The sequence below is a fragment of the Enhydra lutris genome, unplaced genomic scaffold (genome assembly GCF_002288905.1).
Source record: "Enhydra lutris kenyoni isolate GAN:26980312 unplaced genomic scaffold, ASM228890v2 scaffoldscaffold18, whole genome shotgun sequence".
Taxonomy (NCBI): domain Eukaryota; kingdom Metazoa; phylum Chordata; class Mammalia; order Carnivora; family Mustelidae; genus Enhydra; species Enhydra lutris.
In genome coordinates this window covers 34,316,601-34,337,887 of record NW_019154102.1, presented here as the reverse complement: position 1 = coordinate 34,337,887, position 21,287 = coordinate 34,316,601, and the positions used below count along the sequence as shown (strand labels likewise).

Sequence of the window (21,287 nt, the reverse complement as noted above, 5' to 3'; positions counted from 1 at the left end):
TACATACATATATGTATATTATATATATATTTTATGTATATGTGTAAAATTAAAATAATGTAAAATAATGTGTTTTAAATTTGAAGTGGAGTCTATTGGCCAAAGATGGGACATTATTTTTCAGAAGTGTTTAAATTCATGAGTTCATAAAGATACTGTTTTGGTTAGCTGTAGCTACATAAGCCACCTTGAGCTTGGGGTAGAATAATAATTTATTGTTGCCTCGTTCCAGTTTAGGGGTTTGCCTGGGCTCAGCTGGGCAGTTTTTGCTCAGTGTCCCTAATGAGGTTGTAATCAGACAGTGGCTAGGAATAGAGTCATCTCAAAGTCTTCTCACTTTCATGTCGGGCAGTTGATACTGGCTGCAGCTGACACCTAAGCGGGGACGGTTGGCTAGAATACCTGCATGTAGTGTCTTGGACTATAGGACGTCTTGGATGCGAATGTGGTCTCTGGGGTACAGCTCCGGAAGCACTTTTCCTTTCAGTCTAATAACTTGTGAACTAAAGAGACAAGTATCTGCTCCCTGTATACCCATCATACAGTACAGTGTGACAGGCATTCTAGACACTTCCATTCAAAAAGGTAGGAAACAAGACCACACATAGCAGTCATTGTTATAACATGTTGCTAATTTTTAATTCATACTGATTGGTAATGATACTTCATAACTCTCAGTTCTACTCTGGCTCTTGGTTTCATCCCTTGAATTAGCCTTTTCTAGAAAATGTAGTTATCTTAACTTTGAGTTTCCTGTGGATTGTATTGGGGTTTTCTCCATTAGACAAAAAAGTCACACCCATGAATATCAGGGTAAGCTTACCTTTACTGTTCTGGACTCCCTGTGAGCTGCAGTAGGGTAAAACCCTTAAGATTCTCAGTAGCCTGGGCGCCTGGGTGGCTCAGTGGGTTAAGCCGCTGCCTTCGGCTCAGGTCATGATCTCGGAGTCCTGGGATCGAGTCCCGCATCGGGCTCTCTGCTCAGCAGGGAGCCTGCTTCCTCCTGTCTCTCTGCCTGCCTCTCTGCCTGCTTGTGATCTCTGTCTGTCAAATAAATAAATAAAATCTAAAAAAAAAAAAAAAAAAAAAGATTCTCAGTAGCCCTACTGTTTAACAAAAAGACTACGGGGGGTACACTGTTAGGATCCCAAAGGGGCCTTTTCTCTGTGTGAAAAGATTCTGTAGGGAGCGCCTCAGAACTTTGAGGTCTTAAAGGATTTTTGCCAACTGGAGAGGTTGAGAATGAGAGAAAGTTTTTATTTTTGAGCCTATAAAGTCCTGGCTTCTTAATATTTCCTTTAAATTGTACTTGAAAACTAGACAGGTCTTTTGGTTGGTTGGTTGGTTTGTATGTTTGTTTTGAAGCTCATTTTTACCCTTATACCCTGCTCAAAGAAACTAGTTGGCACTTTGAGCATTCTGCTTGGAATTCTGTTTAGCTAAATCCATCAGTCCATTAGGTACAACTTCTGATTTTCTATTTTCCGTGTTACCTGGTACGACGGTGACAATTTTGACAAACTGCTGACACTGTATAACAAGGATCCCTTTTTCCTCTAGGTTTCCAAAAACATTTTTCTTACTGAAGCCCTTAACCAACACTCTCCGTGGATGACGTGAGGCTTCTGTGAAGTCTCTTCAAGGCCTTTCCAACTTTCACCCTCTACCCCATGTGCTTTATGTTTTATTGTGGAAACCCCTTACTCTAGGTACAAGTTATCTGTTCGGTTGTAACTGTATAACAGATCACCCCAAACTTAGTGGTATTAAATAACAGCATTGTTACTTGTTATTTTATAGTAATAGCATTTATCATATAGGTAAAAATTATATAAATGAAAACATTTATTATATAAATAACCTAAACAGATTATCTCTTAGGTATAAGGATTTCTGGGTTCTGTCAGGAGGTTCTTGAGGTCTAATGCAGTTGCAAGGTTCTGGGGAAAATGGCAAGGTTCTGGAAAACCAGGTGGGATGGGAAATGTAACAATTTTTAGGAAATACAATTTGTCACAATTAATAAATGAAAAAAATCCACAATTGGTCATTATCAGAGGATAAGTGGATAAAAGGGTAACGGATTTATCCTGCCTTTCCTGTATGACCTATATTTTGGGTAACCAAATTGTAGATGAGGGGAAGGGTCTTTTTATAAGATATGTCAAATAATAAATGAAAAACAATAGAATTACTGTCTTCTAAAACTTCCAGTAAATTAATGGATCTAGACATTGTTACATCAATGCAGTTGGTAACATCATAAAAAGAGAGCTAACCAGAAACTGTGCCTTCTGGTGAGAGAACACAGCACCAACTAAAGTTTTACCAGAGAGAATAAACCTGAGTTTAAGCAGGTGTCAGGATCTACCTCTGGTTTGCAGGAAATACAGAAGACAGGATCATGTTAAATTGTACCTTAAACAAAATCTAGTCTGGGAAATTCTATAGAACAAGCAATCCCGGTTCTTCAACAAATTAATTATTGGAGGGAAAACCTGTAGATTAAAAGAGACCTAGAAGATATCTTTTCTTTTTCTTTTTTTTTTTTTATCTTTTCTTTTTTTAATAGGTAAAACTACACTATAGTAGGGACTCATATTTGGGTGATAAAACCATAAAAACCCATAAATTTTCTGACTTTTAAAACTACTTAGGATATTAAATGCTACATAGAACATAAGAGTAGGCTAATGAGGATATTTAAATTTTTTTAAATCAAGAGCCACTGGTTTAGGAAAAAACCCTATAAATTTGAGTTATGCTACAATCTTCATTTCTACTTTTTTCTCATACAGAAGTAGGAAACTACTTCTGTCAGTTTTTGGCCATGAAAGATAACTTTTTTTTCATGTTTTATCCCTTCTTAAATCAGAAAGCATCTTTTTTTTTTTTTTTTAAGATTTTATTTATTTCAAAGAGAGTAGGAGAACAAGCATGGGGTGGGTGGGGCCATTGGGAGAAGGGCCTTACTCCAGTCTCCGTCCCAGGACCCTGAGATCATGACCTGAGCCAAAGGCAGATACTTAACTGACTGAGGCACCCAGATGCCCCTAGAGTGCGTCTTATAATTCATGGTGTGTTGTTTAATTGAAAGCATTTTGATAGCTCAGCTTTCACAAGAAAAAAAAAACTAGCCAGGAAAATTCTGAAAAAATAATAGTACTCAAAGAGAGGACAAGTCCTACCAGAGTAAAAGCTAATTCTAAGATGCAGTGGTTAAAACACTGTAGTATTTGTGCAGATCAGTGGAACAAAATAGGAAATCTAAATGCATCAAGGCATTTGGTATATTTTAAAGGTGGCATTTCAAGTCGGAAAAAATTGGAAAAAATTGATTGTTCAGTCTATGATTTAGGGACAACTGAATAGAGATTTGGGGAAAAAAGTAAAAAATAAAAAAAAATCAAAATAAAATAAAAAATAAATTAAAAATGAAAAAAATTTTAAATACCTTACACTAATTTCAAAGATTTATATGGGGGTACCTGGGTGGCTCAGTCAGTTAAGCGGCTGTCTTGGCTTGGGTCATGATCCCAGGGTTCTGGGATCACACCCCGCATCAGGCTCCCTGCTCATTGGAGAGCCTGCTTCTCCCTCTCCCTCTCCCTCTGCCTGCCACTCTGCCTACTTGTGCTCTGTCAAGTAAATAAACAAAATCTTAAAAAAAAAAAAAGATATTTAAAAAATGAAACTGTGATAGTAGAGGAAACATAGAAGAATTATTTTTTAATCTGAGAGTGGCTTTCTAAGAATATGAGAAAACCCAGAAGCCATATAATATTGACAGTTTTGACTACATAAAAGTAATTTTTTGCATGGTATGAACTACCATAAACAAAGAAAAAGCAGGTCACAAACTGGATAAAAAACATTAGTTATTAGCAGACACATGGCTAATTTCTCTTCATGTATAAAGAGAAAAGAATATGAAAAAGATCAGTCTTACTTATAAGTGGTCAAGGGGCACCTGGGTAGCTCAGTGGGTTAAGCCTCTGCCTTGATCTCAGGGTCCTGGGATAGGGCCCCGCATCGCATCGGGCTTTCTGCTCAGCGGGGAGCCTGCTTCCTCCTCTCTCTCTGCCTGCCTCTCTGCCTACATGTGATCTCTCTCTCTCTCTCTGTCAAATAAATAAATAAATAATCTTAAAAAAAAAAAAAAAGTGGTCAAAACGGAGAAAGACAAATACCATATGATTTCACTGGTGTGTGGAATCTTAAAAACAAATGAGTAAACAGCAGAGTCAGACCTATAAATACAGAGAAGGCAGGAGGAGGGGGAAGTGCAAAGTGGGTGAAGGGGAGTGGGAGATACAGGCTTCCATTTATGGAATGAATACACAGGAATAAAAAGTACAGTATAGGGAGCATAGTCATTGATATTGTAATAGCATCATATGACAGATTGTAGCTGCACTTGGGGTGAGCATAGCATAACACAGCACAGAGCTGTTGAATCACTGTGTTGTATGTGTGAAACTAATGTAACATTGTGTGTCACCTATACTCAAAAAAAAAGTAGGGGCGCCTGGGTGGCTCAGTGGGTTAAAGCCCCTGCCTTCGGCTCAGGTCATGATCCCAGGGTCCTGGGATCGAGCCCCATATCGGCCTCTCTGCTCAGCAGGGAGCCGGCTTCCTCCTCTCTCTCTGCCTGCCTCTCTGCCTACTTGTGATCTCTGTCTGCCAAATAAATAAAATCTTAAAAAAAAAAAAAAATGAAACTGGTTGTAGGGAAACATTCACTAAACAGTTTTATTTTATTAATTACCAGAGAGAGTGAGTGTGTGTGCGTACAAGCAGGGGGAGCAACAGCAGAGGGAAAAGCAGGCTTCCTGCTGAGCAAGGAGCCTGATTGGAAATCGATCCCAGCACCCTGGGATTATGTCTGAGCTGAAGGCAGACACTTATCTGACTGGGCCACGCAGGCAACCCTTTGTTTTATTTTAGAAAAAGAGTTTATATGAACAGCAATAATAAATATAAAAGTAAATAATGAAAGTGGTCAAAGGATACCGTCTAATCATTCATAGAAAGGGAAATAACATCATAAATACATGAAAAGATACTGAGTCATAATAAAGGAGATTGTGATTAAGACTGTACTGAACGTGTTTGGCAGGCTGTGAGAAAATATACATTACTAGCAGACTTTTTGACTACTTGGGCAATATTTATCAAAATTGCAAATTTTACTTTAAGAATTAACCTGAAATGATGTATATTTCCCAGTCAGCATTACTTATTATAACAAGAATTTAGACTGAACCTCACTGTCCATCAAAAGGGGGCTGGTTAAGTACATTAAATAACATCCATACAGTGGAATAATGAATCTCCGTAAAACCCTCTAGGAAGAGTTCATTTACTGATACAGAAGGATCACAAATACATATTGTTGAATGAACTTCAGAACTGGGTGTATGTTATGGTATTCGTGTTAAGGGGAGTTTTGGGAATTCTCTCACAAAATATCTCTGGATATACAAGAAACTGATAGCATTAGTTGCTTATGGAGAGGAGGGGATCTGAGTGTCTGAGGGACAGAAGTTGTGAGGGAGACCACTATATGCAACTAAATCTTTTGAATTTTGATTTTAAATTTTATGTTTTAATTTTCTTCGTACTAGGAACTATAAACTTAATAGTCACATCAGATATATTTTTTCAAGGGAGGGATGAGGGTCAAGATAAAGCAAAGTAGAAGATGGAAAAAGAAACAGGTTAAAAAATAAATACTGATGTGAAATAAAGTATTTTTGAGTTATAGCATTAATATGGTTTTGTACTTCCCAGGTTCAGTTTTCCACTATTAATGTTTGCTGCTTGATGTTCCAGTTAGCAGTTATCCACTGTGAACTGTGTCTTAATCTTTTTTTATTATTATATTTATTTATTTGACAGAGATCACAAGTAGGCAGAGAGGCAGGCGGGGGGTGGCGGGGGGAAGCAGGCTCCCTGCCGAACAGAGAGCCTGATATGGGGCTCGATCCCAGGACCCTGGGATCATGACCTGAGCCGAAGGCAGAGGCCTTAACCCACTGAGCCACCCAGGCGCCCCTTAATTTTTGACTTGAATACTTCTTTGTACCTCTGAAAGTATGGAATCTTAAATACAACTTTAATGGTTACCTAATAATTTCTAAGTCAACAAGATGGAGATGTTGACTTACAAAAGTAGTTGCAGTTCTGTTTAAAATGTCCTATAACCAACTTTACAGAACAGTAGGAAGACATGCTTTTCTGTTAAATACAGTTGGAAGATGTTGAGAATTCTACACATAATAATCAAAATGCTTTTAAAATACCAACTGTAACTTCTTTATGTGTTGTAAAACATCTAACTTATGTTTTTTTTTCCTAAATGTGTTGGTATTAATGTTTACCTTTAGGCATAAATTGCAAATGTAATTAATTCTAGAGTAATTTTATGTGGCCTTTGATCCTATGATTAAGTTTCTTTAAAATTATTCCTAAAAGGAAATTTGTGTTTTTCTGATATTCTTTGAATGCAGTTTCATCAGGGAACCCAGAGAATGCATTTTTTTCCCCTCTTGTCTTGTTGCAGTTTGATTTTCTAGTTGGTATGAAGAAAGATGATATTGGTGGGATAAATTTGAAATTTCAGATCGATTGCTGTGAATGACTTTAAGTTTATCAAAACCTTCCACCGTAGTATTTCTGTAGGTGTTCATTTGTTTCATTTAAGGGATTCACATCCTGTTAAGAAACATTTGCATTTATGTGCTTTACTTTGATTACAAATTTCAAAGTATTGGTTTGATTATTTGCTTTTGAGTAAATGGACTAGTTATATGGAGGTAAGTATTTATTCAAGCATTTATAATGTTAAAATTTTTGTCTTAAAAATTTTGACTTTTGGGGTATCTGAGTGGCTCGATCAGTTAAATGTCTGACTTCAGTTCCGGTCATGATCTCAGGATCCTAGGATCCATTCCAGGTTCCCTTCTCAGCAAGGGGTCTGCTTCTCCCTCTGCCTCTGCCTCCCCCAACCCTCTGCGCCCCCCAGCTCATGCTCTGTCTCTGTCTCTTTCACATAAACAAAATCTTTTTTAAAAAGTTTTGACTTTTAGTTTAAGGCAAACCAAGATTAACTTTTATTTATTTATTTATTTTTAAGATTTTGTCCCACGACCCTGAGATCATGACCTGAGCTGAAGACAGCCGCTTAACTGACTGAGCCACCCAGGTGCTCCCCAAGATGAACTTTTAGATTTAAATGACTGCTGCTAGGAAATGACTGGCTGGTCCCATAGTTATCTTACAGATGGGAAATTTGGTTTTCTAGATAAATTAAGCTAAGATTGGATCTCTCCCGAGTGGATTTATACACATCCTACAATGCAATGTTTCCTGTGGGTGATTTTTCAGATCTCTAAATTAAGCTTACCAAGTAAAAATAGATATTTTATAGTTTTGTTTTATTTTTTTCTTGCCAATTAAAAAAGCATATGGCAAATTCCAGTCATATCCAAGAAATAATTAGTGTACATAACACTTTAAAGTGCTAATTGATCATAATCTGATAATCATTTTTTTAATCTTAAAAATAATCTTATATGAGCCTTGGGGTACTGGAAGCGTCATTGTTAAGCGCCTATAAGAATGTTCCATGGTAAATTGATTTCTGAAAATAATTTTTTGTTTAACAGAGACATGTGTAATAAAAATATTATACCTGAGTTACAATCCTAAAAGCTTTCCAGATTCCTTCTCCATTGGTTGTGATGTTTTCTCCTTCCTCTCTAGAGTTGTCTCTGTGGGAAGTTTGTCCTCCGTCCATTACGACCGTGCCGTAGATATTCTACTTCAGGCGGTTCTAGGTATGTGGTGTGTCTCCCTGTAAATGGGCTTTTAACTGTGTGTAAAGAGACATTTGTGTATCTGTTTTCCATGAGTGTGGGAATAGCTGTTTAAAATCTTTTTTTTGTTAAGGGGTACAAACACTGGAGCTTTGCTCTAATATTTGGAGCATTATTTATTTGTAGGTGAAAATCCGTTATGATGCTCCTTTTGGTTCTTTTGTAGTTAGATGGCATACAAGGTAGACAACCTCCCTCCCTCATGTGCTGTCTTCCGTTCTGTGGCTAATAGATTTATATCTAGAGCTCAGCATATTGTAATTTTAAAAGTATTTGTTTTATATGATATTTTTATTGTCTTTCTTTTGTAAAGGGTTTATTTTGTTTTATTTACAGAAATGTTTTATTAAGGGGTGAGGAGCTTTAAAAGTTAGTGATTGAAATGAGGAATTTGAGAGGCAGGGTGGGAGGTTTGGGGGGTAGGAAAGGAGAAATGAAACAAGATGGGATCGGGAGGGAGACAAACCATAAGAGACTCTTAATCTCTGGAAGCAAACTGAGGGTTGCTGGGGGGTGAGGGGGTAGGGATAGGGCAGTTGGGTTATGGACATTGGGGAGGGTATGTGCTCTGGTGAGTGCTGTGAAGTGTGTAAGCCTGATGATTCACAGACTTGTACCCTTGAAGCAAATAATACGTTATATTTTAATTAAAATAAAGTGATGCTTCTTTTTTTGGATTCAAGGGAAATCTCATGATTGGGAACATCTTGAATTTTAACTGTTACAAGGTAGATGACTTCATTCTTCCTATTCTAGATATTACTGTACTTAAAAAAATCTAGTTATCCGTAAATAAATGTTGTTTTCTGTTGCAGACCTGTATTAAAGCAAATGAAGGGAAGGTGATGTGCAGCTGTAGTAATAAACTTGGCTGCTGTCATCTGAGTCAGCAGTAGAGGGGTAGAGTTTAGGGGTCTTTGAGATTCTTACATTGGTCTAAGGAAGTAGGTTTGGGAGAGGCAAGAAGTATGAATGTGTTTCCTATTTCTTTCACTTAGGTTGTCTCCAGGCAAAATTGCTGGTGCTGGCCTTTTATTTGTTGGTGGAGGTATTGGTGGCACTATCCTGTATGCTAAATGGGATTCCCATTTCCGGGAAAGTGTAGAGAAAACCATACCTTACTCAGATAAACTCTTTGAGATGGTTCTTGGTTCCCCACCTTATCCTGTTCCATTGCCAAAGAAGCCGGTAAGAGTTTTAAACAATATTTCAGTTTATCCTATGGAATTCTAGTAAAAGCAGGTTGTTTTCATCTTGAAAACATTTTATAATTCAGTAGAACTTGGCCAGATATGTGTTTACTAGTTTCCTTTAACATTAATTTGTAGAGTTGGATTTTCATCCCTTCCAAGTTAAGTGTTCTCATTTACTACCCACTACATAGAATGATTGCATGGCACATGAGGGTAAATGGAAGAGGCTGCTTGGGCAGAGGTAACTGTGGCTGTCCTGTGGATGGAGGATGGTTGTGGCAGCTTACACTGTTGCAGCTCTCAGGTTCTGACTTACAGCACTAAAAACGTAAACATAGAATGGTCATGACACAGAATCCAAGGCGTTACAGTTAGTGACTTTTTCTAGACCACAAAACAAGAGTCACAGAATTTTCAGCTACTTACTGATCGGGTTGACGGAAATATCTTCTGATATTTCTGGAATGTTGTACATATTCAGAGTTTGAACCTACCCCCGCCCCCCAGGCCTAAAATTTTTTTAAACATCCTAAATAATTGTTCATTCAAACAAACCCCTTGAAAAAAAATTTTCAGAGGAGATCATGGATTTTTGCTGATTTGGTCTTGGGTATTTCTTTATGCTGTGAGGCTGGACATGGCTCATCAGTACTTTCTTAAAAATTGGGTGGACTTCTTTTCTCTAGTAGCTAGCATAGTCTAGAGGTGAGTCCTATAACAGCCTTAATACTTAGAAAAGCAAGTGTCCTGTGACACCTTCCCCTTACTCTGTCATGCTTTTTCACAATAGTCTTCCACATCATTTTTTCTTCCATATGAACTTTACACTGTCTGTGCTGGCCAAGAGAGACCATTTTGTAGCTTCAGTAGTCAAGGAACAGAATTCTGTGGATTCATTCTAAAATCTTGGGTCTGTTTTAGCCTGCATGACCCAGGAGACATAGCTGAGAACAATTGTAGGAGCATGGAGTAAAGCTGACAGTTGAGAGTAGTGTTCTTTTCTTGCTTGACCTGACTTCATGTGTCATTCTTTGTAGATTACCTATTTCTCTCTCTCAGAGTCATGGCCTTTTCTCATTCTACTTCAGCTATCCTGTTGAACATTTCCGCTTGGATTACTTGGCAGGTCCATACTGTACCACCTCAAAAGTTACACTCTTCTGATTTGCTCTTTTTGTGTTACAGATAGTATCATGCTGTCGCATAGTTAGGTTAGAATTCTTAGATTCACCTTCCTAGTTGCCTATATTTCGTTAGCAACCATATCTTGTTTAATCTCTGATGTTTATTTTTTTTTTTTAAGATTTTATTTATTTATTTGACAGACAGAGGTTACAAGTAGGCAGAGAGACGCGTGCAGGGATGGGGGAAGCAGGCTCCCTGCTGAGCAGAGAGCCTGATGCAGGGCTCAATCCCAGGACCCTGGGATCATGATCTGAGCCGGAGGCAAAGGCTTTAACTCACTGAGCCACCCAGGCGCCCCTATTTTTTTCTTGCATTACAACTGTCATCCCATTTCTGACCTCTATCACTTTGTATCCAAACTAGACTTGTTTCTTCCTGCCCCCACCAAGACTTTCCTCCCAGTCTCCACCCCTAAGATCTCTTCTTCTACCATAATCTAGGCTATCCTCATATCAATACCAGAGAATCTTCTAAAATAAGTGCTATCACATTTTTATGATATTTTCATGATACCACTAAAAATCATTGATTTTTATATATTATTATTTGAAAGACCGACCACAGAGACTTTAGACATTGTTTCATGTTCTGCATGAAGAGAGTAAAGCCAGGGGTGGTTAAAGCTTAGCCTAGGAGCTAGCTGTTTGTTACTTTATTCTGTAGTTTATGGTTTTTGCTGGTTTATAAGTTGACATTTAACACAGCTTGGCAGTCTGGCTCTTTGTTTACCTTTCCAGCCTTATCTCTACATGGTCCTGCACCTAAATCCTTAGCTTCGTGTCAGTTTACTTTATAAATATGCCTTGTGCTTTCCATTCATTTATTCAGCAAATGTCAGTCAAGTTGATTACTATATACCAGACACTGTTTCGAGGGCCTGTGTTAAAGCAGAGAGCTAATCAAAGATCGCTTCAACTTGCACAACTTTTCCCTTTGTGGGCTCGTACCCAGAGCAGCTTCTTTTCTTTTGCCTACTAATGTTTGCTTCAAGACCTACATCCTTCACTACATACACCAAAGTGTATTTTCTCATCTCTGGATTACAGTAGCAGTTAGTGTTTTTGTTTTTTAATTTTTACCATTTATTCATTCTCTGCTCTTGTGCATTGTTACCAGCTTGTTGCTTTTAGAAACTGCATTTTATTTCATGATAATCGTTTTGGAGCCAACATGATTATTTATGCACAGATAATAAATACTGATAGATGATAAACTTAAAATCTTTTTGATGGACATGGAATAAGACTTGCCTAAACAGAGACAAATACTATGTTATGGATAGGAGTTAATATCATAAAAATGTAATTTTTCTCAAATATATGCATTTCTCTTAAATTTCCCTTAAATTTGTATATATTTGACAGAAATGACATTTGTATACACAGACACTGACACACACACCCCCCACACCCATACCATATACACATACACCTAATAAGAATTCTAATGGATTTTTTTTTAGAGATTGAGGAATCAGATAAGATGATTTTTAAATTCATATGAAAGGATAAATAATGTACTAAACTAGCCAAGCACATTTCAAAACAGTGTTGGGTTAGGGAGGAGTCAGAGGACACTTTTTTTCCAGGTAATTGACTTTGTTATAATCATACTTTAATAGAACAGTAAGGTTTTAACACAGGATTAGAAATTAGAACAGAAAAACTTAGTCTGGAAATAGGTCTTATTTATACACAGACACACATAACACACACATTTATTGGGAGAGTGTCAGTTGCTAGAACCTTATGTGAAAGCGATCTGTTAGTAGCTGCTAAAAATATATAACCTCTTTGACCTAGCACTTCTGCTTTTGGCAGACTATGCTACAGATACCACTGCAGTGCTTTCTAGTTGCATGGATAAGGATTTTTTTTTTTAAGATTTTATTTATTTATTTGTCAGAGCGGGAGAGCATGCATGCACAAGTAGGGGGAATGGCAGGTAGAGGGAGATACAGGCTCCTGGCTGAGCAAGGAGCTGGATGAGGGACTCCGTCCCAAGCCCCTGGGATCATGACCTGAGCCGAAGGCAGATGCTTAATGGACTGAGTCACCCAGGCACCCTGGACAAAGATGTTTAACAATGAAAAAAGCAGGAAACAAGCTTGTTTTCCAAAAATAGGAGAGTAATTGGTAAAATTTTGGGGTTTGCAGATACATTAAGATATATAATTAGAATATTATGGAACTAAAAATCATTTCTTGATCTGGAAGAGAATGTCCATGATAGATTATTAAATGAAAATAAAACCAAGAACTGAGTTACGTGGTAGTTTGTATAATATAACCAACCCTATTTTGTTTTGTTTAAAAAAATGAAAAGTTATATATGTGTATATACCTGAGCTTATACTCAGGGATGGAAGGATAGATTTCAGGCTATTGGCAGTGGCTACCTTCTGAGTTCTGGAAGGGAAAAAAGCAGTAAAGAAGCAAAATAAAACCATTAATATGTCTTGATATTATTTTGCTTGTTATAAGAAGCATGTATTTCATGATTTAAATGATAAAATTTCACTAAAAGAAAATGCACGTGTTTCTAATTTCCGATAGTGACAAAGTTCAAAATTATTGCTCTTATATTTGAGTAGTCTTTGAGATATCTGAATCCCATTACCAAGTTCTGGCAAAAAAATGGCACATCACAGGTGGTAAATGAAAATATTTCTGTTACTTAGTAATTTTTGCCAGCACATTATAACGGCAGTCCTTTAATGAACAGGGTCTTAAACTTGAGGCAGGTGGTAACTGAGAAAGAGAAAATCAGGCATTACAAAAGGATCCTGTTTTTCAGTGTACAGTTGCAGGAATCTGGGAGATTAAGGAAACCTAACATTTGGTTTTACTCAGAGCCTCTGAAAATTATTTGTTTCTAACTGAATATATACACAAGGCAACAAAATTGGATTTAAGAAGCAGATGGAAATGGTGCTCTCAATGTTGTATATATAGAAGAAATGGTGTTTAAAGGGAAGGCTCTGCAACATATACTTTATTAGTTGCCCTAAGAGAAGCCTTTGGTACTATGAAAATTGGGCCAGTCATTTGGCATGAAGTTTTTGGGTTGCATTTTTCTAAAATGAAGACTTACCTTACCTTACTGTGATTAATAAAATATGTAATACTCTGAAGTGTTAACTTTATATGAAAAGCCTGAGGTACTTGACTTTTGAAATAATACAAGTTCTTCTGTGCTGCCTTTAAAAAAAAACCAACAGTATTATATCTGAAATGTTATGTGCTTTTTATTTCCAAGATTCAATCTGGTCCACTAAAAATCTCCAGTGTATCAGAGGTAATGAAAGAAGCTAAACAGCCTGCCTCACAACTCCAAAAACAAAAGGGAGACACTCCAGCTTTAACAACAGGTACCTATACTTAGAATCAGTTTTTTTAAAATTATAGATAAATAGATTGTTTTAATGAATTTGTACCCAGGGTCAAGAGGGGGCCCCTACCTCAGGAAGCATCCTCTGGTCCCTAGTTCTTAGCAGGGAAGGAGTGTTTACACCTATCATTTGACACTCATTTTAGGAGTCGAGTGGGATATGGAGTTGGACTTTATTGTGAATAGCTATTCAGTGAAGATAATGGCAAGAATTGTCTTGCCTCCAACACTTTTTCTTTATATTTTTCCCCTGACTCCTAGCTTTTCTCTTCTCTTCTCAGTGATCTAGCTGTGGTCTGGGGAATTTTTTCCCCCAATTCATGATTTGCCAGTAATTCTGTCCCAATTTATGACACTTACCTAACTCTAACCTGCTCAGTAAACATTTCAACTTCTGTGTTTCTCCTTAGTCACTTCTGTCCTTGATTAAACCTCTTGACTTTCTTTCATTCAGCAAATATTCATTGATTGTCTACTATGTGCCAAACATAGTAGGCACATTCTAGGCACTGGGGCTATAGCAATGAATAAAATAGTAAAAACAAGCACATACTCTGCAAATATTTCTTAGTGGGATAAGGGGAGGAAGATCATACATAAATAATATGTAATATATGTAGGATGTCAGAAGTGATGTGTTGGGGGGGAATATTGCAATTTAAAACAGAGGGGGTAAGGAAAGTATCATCTGAAAGGTGTCATCTGAGCAAAAACTAGAAAGCGATGAGGGATTAAGGCAGGTCTACAAGGCTGGTGGGAGAAAAGCATCCCAAGCAGAGGGATTAGCTCGTGCTAAGGCCTAGTATATTTAACTAGTAAGGAGCACATGAAACAGGGGTGGAAGAACAGTAGAAAATGAGGTCAGGAGGAAGCAGGAAGCCTATTGCAGCAGGCTTTGGAGGCCGTTATAAGCATTTTGCTTCATATTCTGAGTGAGATGGGAAGGTGTTAGGAGGGTTCTGAGCCAAGGGATTGATACCTGATTTTTATTTTAATAAGATGAGTGGCTATTGCAGAGCAGAGCAGGGAGACCAGGTAATAGGCCTTGCAGTAATCCAGCTTCATCTCTTAAATGGGACTTTCAGTTTATTTAATTTTTTTTCTCTGTTATGTTCCTCTTTTTTTCTCTCCTCTATTTTACCTCTCGAATTAATTATGTTCTTTTCCAGCACTTGTTTATAAGCTCTTGATTTTTTCCAGCCTTCCTTTCTTCTTTTGTGTTTAAAACTGTCATACTGTTCTTGCTCACACCTCTTCTATCATCTCTGCACTGTTCAAAGCAGTTAAAACATATCTTTCGATTACTTTGTTTTGTTTACCTTCTTCATTACAGGTCTGTTTTTCCTTTGTTACTACTTTTGCATGTTATGTAAATCTTCTGGCCACTTCTCATATGTTAATATTTAATACCATTTAGTATATTACTAGAAGCCCTGCCTGAGAACCATGGTGCTTAAAATGCAAGTGGGATCTCTTGTGCATTTCCCCCCTTGTCCATCTTGTGTGGGTTTGTGTCTCTGGGGGACTGGGCCGCAGTCTCCTTGCATGTTTGAGTAGTGACAGTACCTGCGTTTGTGTCTGTAAGGAGGCACATGTGTAGTGGCTGCTAGTTATAGTAGATTCCTGTGTTCTTCTGTGTTAACCCAGGAGATTACAAATACCATGAGTAACATATATTTGTAGGACCTACAGAGGCAGCTCAAATTATTTCTGCAGCAGGTGATACACCATCAGTCCCAGCCCCTGCGGTTCAGCATGAGGAATCTATAAAAACCGAGCACCCTGGAATTGGTGAAGGGCAGCCCAAGCCTGCAGCTTCAGGTAGTTTATTTATATTTGTGGTTTCGTAAATGATTTGTCCATCAGAACTATTTAATGCCTAGGCAACCTCCAGACAGTATGTACGTATCCACTTAATACTGGTTTTATTTGCAGACTGGCTTAGGGAATTTTTTTAAACTTTAGAGTCTGAATAAATCTCTGAAAGCAAGAGGTTTAAGAGCTGATCCCTTATTTCTTCATGTTGGAATCATTGACTGGTGATGTGGTTTTAGAATCCTAATGACAAAAATGCCTTCAGTTGATAGAACTGGCAAGTACAAACGATGGTGTTTTTATTTCCCTCTGAGCTATTGAAATTCTGTGCTGAAATTTGATTTCCTCTTATTTACTTTTGCTGCAAGAGGAAGCATCCTCAACTTCTGTACGGGAGCGACCACCCGAAGAAGTTGCAGCTCGCCTTGCACAGCAGGAAAAGCAAGAACAAGTTAAGATTGAGTGTATGTAAACCAGACGGCTTCTTAAGCACTTTGCGTCATCTCCATCAGTTGCTGTCTTCAGCCATCAGCACACGTTTCTGATCCATCAGCTAGTTTGGTTTCTTTAGTGGCATTTGTCTGTGTACCACCTTTATTTCATCATTTGTATTCTTTCCATTTAACCTCGTTTTACCTGGGTAACAAAGGCTGTTCTTAGTGTATAGTTGGAGAAAATTTCAAATAATACTTGTACTTAATCCATTTATGTTTATTAGGGTTCGTGCTAAAGATTCTTAGTGTTCTGTGGAACAGAAGTTGTTTATGTTCTGGCAACTTCCCTGAAAGCCTTTTAATTGTTTAACTCATAAATTTATTTGTACAGGTCAAAATGGCGCCTGCTGTGGTTTATTACCAGACTTTGGACTCTGTCTAATAGCCCTCTTATCTGACAGTGGTGGGAGGTGAAATGTTCTACACATGGCTGGTTTCCAGCTAACGGAAGCATATTCCCTTTTAAGTTTTGATTTTATGTTAAACTTTTTGATGGGTTTTAAAAGAGATATATCTAAAAATGTCTTTTTCTTGTCTTAAACAAGGTATAGGGCGCATCATTTATTATACTGGGCAGTATAATGATGTCTGTGGAAGTAGGGGATATGTAGCTTTTTGCTGGACTGAGAGGTGTTTATTTTAAGGTCTTATGGCAGTTCTTTTTTTTTTTTTTTCAAAGATTTTATTTATTTATTTGACAGAGATCACAAGTAGGTAGAGAGGCAGGCAGAGAGAGAGGAGGAAGCAGGCTGCCCCCTGAGCAGAGAGCCCGACGTGGGGCTTGATTCCAGGACCCTGGGATCATAACCTGAGTGGAAGGCAGAGGCTTTAACTCACTGAGCCACGTAGGTGCCTCTCTTTATAGTTCTTGATTGCTTCTCCTCATGTCTTATTTCTGCTTGTCTGTCTGTCTTGAGTGGTTCCTCTTTATTTCTGATGCTTTGGTTCTGCCCTACTCTCAGGAGGCAGGTTTGTTGGAATTGTGCAAAGAGTAGAAGGGACAGGAGCATAGGTGCTGCGGGGCTTTAAGTTTGACTACTTGGATTTTTTTTTTTTTTTTTTGGATAATTTTGTGTTCTTCTAAGTTCTTGGCCATGGTTACAAATAATTGGGAATGTTGAATAAAGACTTCTAAATAAGTGAAGTATTTCTATATTTTTTCCTACTTCATTTCTATATTTTTTCCTGAATTCTCTTCTATAGCAAATCAATTTTTTATTCATGTTTTTATTTTTCACTTTTCACCTTTTATAATATAGATGCCCTGAAGTTGTACATTTAAGATGGTGATGTCTGCTGTTTCGTAATGCCCCCCCGCCTTTTTTTTTTGATCCAGTTCTTATCTTTCATTTTGGGCAAAGTGAAAATTTTAAGAATTTTTTCTATCACCTCTTCATTTTCTCTCAGGCTTTACTTTTAAAATGTGTGTGTTTGTAATTCTTAAATCTCTCTCTCTCTCTCTTTTTTTTTTAAGATTTTATTTATTTATTTGACAGAGAGAAATCACAAGTAGGCAAAGAAACAGTCAGAAAGAGAGGAGGAAGCAGGCTCCCCACTGAGCAGAGAGCCCGACACGGGGCTCTATCCCAGGACTCTGGTATCATGACCTGAGCCGAAGGCAGAGGCTTAACCCACTGAGCCACCCAGGCGTCCCTGTGTTTGTAATTCTTATTGAGAATCAAAACACCAGGGGCAGCCTTGGTGGCTCAGTTGGTTAAGTGTCTGCCTTCCGCTCAGGTCATGATACTGAGTCCCACATCAGACTCCCTGGTCTGCAGGGAGTCTTCTTCTCCCCCTACCCCTATCCCGTGCTTGTGTTCTCTCTGTCTCTTTCTCACTCTTTCTCAAATATAAAATCTTAAAAAAAAAACAAAACCCGAAATCAACAAGTGGAACCACATCAAACTAAAAAAGCTTTTGTATAGCAAAAGAAACAACTAACGAAACAAAAAGGCACCATGCAGAATAGAAGAGACCATTTGCAAACCTTAAGAGACCATTTGCAAACCTTAAGTCTGATAAGGGGTTAATACCCAAAATATATATGGAACTCCTACAACTGAATAGCCAAAACAAAACAAGAAAAGAAAGAAAGAAAGGGAGGGAGAAAGAAGAATCAAAGTACAGTGAATAGACCTGAAGAAGACTTTGAGCCTATGGGCCACTGTGAAGTGGTTTACTGTTACCTGTGCTCTCATGTGTGGGGGCAGGGGCTCTCCCCCCAGGCTCCCTCTGTCCCGCTTAACTCATGCACGTTCCCTCTCTGCCTCTTTTTTTCGTTGTATCCCTCTTCATACCCCGTGTGTCTTCAGGTGAACCTCAGTCTCACATTCATGGTGTGGTATTTTCTCAACACCTTTCCTTTTCATCTTTGTTGCATAGGTACCGCAGGTGGTTCCTAGGTCCCGTTTGTTCATCTCTAGCTTATGCTGCTTTTGCTCAGAATCACCTTCTGTTTTTGTTTTATCTGCCAAATATATTTTCCCTTTTTAAATTATCTGATATGTGATAAATTAGTCTTCTCACTGGCTTTCTTTCTTCAGATGACCATTTTGCCATTTTAGTATTATATCTGGAGTCATCCCTTGCTTTATTTATTTATTTTTAATTAGGTTTCTTTTTGTTTCCTGCAGCAGCATGTGGAAATAAGACTTTAGTAGGTTGTAGCCTCTTGCATCGCGGTATCTGGCTGTTTCTTAACTTCTTTTAGAGAAAACACTGTTCTTTCCAAACCACTGGTTTTTTTTGGTGCCTTGTTTCCTTATCCTTTTCTTTCTCTTGTTTGTCTGTTATCTCCTTATATCTTGGTGATATAAGTTGCTGTGAGTATCCCTTCATGCTGAGGTGAAATGGGCATCTCTTTTTCCCTGTGGATCTATGGGACCATTATTTAAACTGAACAGTGCTCATTCATGGTTATGCTAAATTTATAGCCTCTAGTAGCTGTAAGGGGCTAACAGGGCTTTAAACTTGGTTCCTCCCATTTGAAGTATATGCTAGCCTTCTTTAAGCAATTTTTTGTCTTGGAGAAAACAAAACAAACCAAAAAACCAAAATACTTTTTATTTTGAAAAAATTCAGTTGTATATAAAAGCAAAAATAGTATAATGAACCCCCACAGGTCTGTCCACCAGATTTATTAATTACTAACATTTTACCATACTTGCAAATGAAATGATTCTCTAAATCTTTGTTTTTGTTTTTTACATTTTTAGGAAATGCAAAGGAAGACTCAGTAGGAGAAGCAGGGAAGTTTACAATAAAGTTATTTAGCAGGGAGGGATTTGTTTTTTACTGTTCTTTGTATTTCAGCTGTAGCCAGGAGCTTAGAAGACGCTCTGAGTCAAACCGCTCACATCACTCAACAGGCCATTATCGCTCAGAACGCCGCGGTGCAGGCTGTCAATGCACACTCCAACGTCTTGAAAGCAGCCATGGACAATTCGGAGGTGAGCGAAAGAATGGATAGCTATATATTATTTAAGACTGATTTCTTCCTTTTAGTATGGGCTTTCTCCCACTAAGCGCAGACTATCGAGAGTAATTGTGTGTGTTTTTTTTTTTTTTAAATAAACAAGACAGGAAAGATCTTTGCATGTTGTTTTTAATGAGTTTCATATAGTGCTTTATCTCACAACAATGATACGGTACAATAATCAGTTCATATTTGCTGTCATATCTTAATAGTGCTTGAGTATTTTGTCGTTCGTTCTTTTTTGCTTTAAAATTGCCGACCATTTTAAATTTCTTTAATTTTTTAATTTTTTTGCCAATCATTTTTTAAAATAAACTTTTTACTTTAAGATACTTTTAGTTTGACACACAGTTATAAGAAGTAATACAAGGGACGCCCGGGTGGCTCAGGTGGTTAGGGATTTTCTCTTGATTTTGGCTCAGGTTATGATCTCAGCGTCATGAGATCCAGCATGGAGCCCCATATCCGGCTCTGGGCTGGGCATTGAGCCAGCCTGCTTAAGAGTCACCCTCTCCCTCTGCCTGTCCCCCCACCCCCCGCTTCACCCTGCCTCTCACACTCTCTCTTTCTCAAAAAAAAAACAAAAAACAAAAAAACAGAAATCCCACGTACCTCCAAATACCAGTTGTTTTATTATTTTTATTTGTTTGTTGGGTGTGGAGCCTGACACAGGACTTCAATTCATGACCCTGAGATCAAGATGTAAGCTGAGATCAAGAGTTGGGTGCTTAACTGACAGAGCCACCCAGGTCCCACCAAACCAGCTTTTTTTTTTTTTTTTTTTAAGATTTTATTATTTATTTATTTGACACACAGAGAGAAAGCACAAGTAGGCAGAGAGGAGGCAGGCAGAGGGAGAGGGGGAAGCAGGCTCCCTGCTGAGCAGAGAGTCCAGTGTGGGGCTCGATCCCAGGACCCTGGGATCATGACCTGAGCCAAAGGCAGAGGCTTAACCCACTGAGCCGCCCGGGTGCCCCCCAAACCAGCTATTTTAAATGCTTATGTTGATTATTTAACTTACATTGAGCACATCAGAGAATAAATTAAAACAGTAGTATTGGGACGTAATAAATTTTTTAATAATTACATTCAGTTATTCAGTGTATAAAAATGTATTTAGACACCAAGTTGTTTGAAGAATAAAAATAAATACATGAAATGTGAATCTCAGGGATCAATACCTTGTGCGATAAGTAAAGTTACTTTGCCACTGTAACTGGGCTTTTTACAGAGTTTAAACATGCTTCACATTGCTTTAGTCCTAGGCACATACATCACAGAAAAGTTAGAGCTCTGATGTAAACAACTAGAAATTAGAACCTTTAAAAAAAACTTTAAGAAAATTCTGGTTTATTCAATGTCCAAGAAAAAAATTTAGATTTCAGTCAAAGTTCAGTCAGGAAAGTGGAAACCACACAGAGAATACTTAATATTTCAGTTATACAGGTGTGGGAAGGGTGTAAGTTGTAGGATATCAGGAACTTGGGTTCAAACAAAAGTAGACTGGTATGTTTCAGAAGGACATTGATTAGAAGCTTTAAATATCAATGGTATTACTTTGGTGAAAGGCTCCATAAAAGGTTATTTCCTCTTCCCAATGAATGCACAGCATGTAATGCATGTGCATTAGATAGTATGAAATCTGTTGAAATCAAGATTTTACAACTAAAGGACATTTTATGGTAATGGTTAACTAGATTAGGGGATATTAGCTGGTGTTACAAAATTATCAGAAACATGAATGAACACAGGTTTTGAAATGTTAAAAATGGATTCCAACTTTAAAAAAACTGCTGATGCACAAAGGCTCTTAAAATAGATACAGAATTACTTTCTCAAAGCGGTGTTTGGAAAC

The 21,287-nt window shown here is 37.8% G+C and overlaps 1 protein-coding gene across 3 annotated transcripts in view; it reads left to right on the top strand.

Moving 5' to 3' along the window:
* Nucleotides 1-21,287, top strand: part of LOC111147945 (inner membrane mitochondrial protein) — a 42,518-nt gene that overhangs the window by 8,384 nt on the left and 12,847 nt on the right. The window contains exons 2-7 of one of the 3 annotated variants that reach the window (XM_022504204.1): nt 7,768-7,841; nt 8,879-9,068; nt 13,517-13,628; nt 15,368-15,469; nt 15,832-15,927; nt 19,270-19,406. In XM_022504204.1, the coding sequence (XP_022359912.1) occupies nt 7,768-7,841; nt 8,879-9,068; nt 13,517-13,628; nt 15,368-15,469; nt 15,832-15,927; nt 19,270-19,406 (711 nt within the window). Of the gene's footprint in view, nt 1-7,767; nt 7,842-8,878; nt 9,069-13,516; nt 13,629-15,331; nt 15,470-15,831; nt 15,928-19,269; nt 19,407-21,287 lie in introns of all 3 variants that reach the window. The other 2 variants (XM_022504203.1, XM_022504202.1) reach the window with 2 other exon arrangements.